This window comes from Babylonia areolata, chromosome 3, assembly GCF_041734735.1.
Source record: "Babylonia areolata isolate BAREFJ2019XMU chromosome 3, ASM4173473v1, whole genome shotgun sequence".
Lineage (NCBI taxonomy): Eukaryota > Metazoa > Mollusca > Gastropoda > Neogastropoda > Buccinidae > Babylonia > Babylonia areolata.
This window is the reverse complement of record NC_134878.1, coordinates 43067752-43069598: the sequence shown is the minus strand read 5'-3', so window position 1 is coordinate 43069598 and position 1847 is coordinate 43067752. Positions and strand designations below refer to the sequence as shown.

Below are 1847 nucleotides of genomic sequence, written 5' to 3'. Positions count from 1 at the left end.
TGGGGACGTTTAGGAAAGGTACCACGATACGAAAAAAAAAAAAAAAAAAGCTTCTGAAGGCCCCCAGCGTTGACTCCACGAGCGGCGGTCTGCTAGTACCGACAACTGGTCAAGCACTGTTAAGTCCATCCACTTAGGGGCCTCTGGCGACTGAAAGCTGACCGCTGTCCACGGCATTGCAAGGCTAGTGCCTGTCCACCATAAACCTTAAACGCACCCTTGGAATCCGCGTCACCCTGAAGTGTTCGGGATCAAGGCTGTGTGTTCGTCGACTTATTGAGTTGAAAAAAGAAAAGAAAAAAAAAAGAAAGAAGAAGGAGAAGAAGAAAAAAAAGAGAGAGAGAAAATCTTCCCTGAGGGGCTGTTCTGTGGTTACAATTTTATGCTTGCATTCCAAGTGTTTCAAAACAGTGAGAATCTTCAAAGTGCGTCCTGTATTTACAATGTGAGAATCTTCTGAGATTATTTTTTTCGGGGGAGGGGGTGGTGGTGTTTTGTTTCCGGTGTGATTTGTACTTGAGGGATGTGAGCTTAAGAAAATAAAATTTTGTTCAATTGTGTCTCCGGAGTTCCCAATGCAGGATATACAATGCAGTATTTGAGAAAACAAATATAAGGAAAGAAAAAAAAGAACAACAATAACAAAAACAAAACAAAAACAACAACAAACAAACAAACAAGAAAAACACACAAAAACAAAAAACAACAACAAAAAACAACAACAAAAACAACAACATCTGTTTTCACAAGACTCATGTGGAATAGTTCCAACATTTCTCCACCACTTTCAGCTGTTTCCCAAATGAACCAGTCTACTTTTCAGTTCTCTCGCAAGGTCAAATCACGACACCACCACCTCTTCCAGCGGTGTCCCCAGTGAACCTGTCGTCCTCTCAGCCCAAACCAGTAGCCAGCCGAGAACTGATTCCCAGCGGACCACCACCACCTCCTCCTCCTCCTCCCCCTCCTTTCTCCCCTCCCCCTGTGTCCGGCAGGCATGAAGAGAAGCCCCATCCAGGTGCCAGCCACGGCACCCTCAGGAGGACGCGGCAGGGTGACCTCCTCCCCAGGAACCACGACGCCTCACTCCCCTGAGCGGTCCAGGTCCAGGAAACCTTCGTCCGCCACCCCGTCCCTGGATGAGGTACTGTGTGTGGGGGGTGGGGGGGTGGGGGGGGGGAATGGGGGGATGGGGGGAGATGGGGGGAGGGTGTATGAGGGGCGGGGGGTGAGGGGGGACGATGGGTGGTTCGGGGGGCAGGGTGTGTGTGTGTGCGGGGGTATTGTATTGCATAGTGTTGTGTTGTATGGCATTGTGTTGTGTTGTGTTGTATTGTGCTGTGTTGTGTTGTGTTGTGTTGTATTGTGTTGTGTTGTGTTGTATTGTATTGTATGGCACAGTGTTGTGTTGTATTGTTTTATGTTGTGTTGTATGGCATTGTGTTGTGTTGTGTTGTGTTGTATTGTGATTTGTTGTGTTGTGTTGTATGGCATTGTGTTGTGTTGTGTTGTATTGTGTTTTGTTGTGTTGTGTTGTATGGCATTGTGTTCTGTTGTGTTGTGTTGTATTGTATTGTTTCGTGTTGTATTGTATTGTATGGCACAGTGTTGTGTTGTATTGTTTTACGTTGTGTTGTATGGCATTGTGTTGTGTTGTGTTGTATTGTGTTTTGTTGTGTTTTGTGTTGTGTTGTATTATATTGTATGGCATTGTGTTGTATTGTATTGTGTTGTGTTGTATTGTTTTGTATTGCATTGTGCTGTGTTGTATGGCATTGTGTTGTGTTGCGTTGTATTGTGTTGTGTTGTATTGTATTTCGTGATGTGTTGTATTGTGTGTTGTGTTG

The 1847-nt window shown here is 45.2% G+C and overlaps 1 protein-coding gene across 1 annotated transcript in view; it reads left to right on the top strand.

The window, feature by feature from the left end:
• Window positions 1-997: 997 nt before the first annotated feature.
• LOC143280332 (dynein light chain Tctex-type 5-like) overlaps window positions 998-1847 on the top strand; it is a 5255-nt gene continuing 4405 nt past the window's right edge. The window contains exon 1 of the mRNA XM_076584967.1: window positions 998-1144. Within this exon, the coding sequence (XP_076441082.1) occupies window positions 998-1144 (147 nt within the window). The remainder of the gene's footprint in view (window positions 1145-1847) is intronic.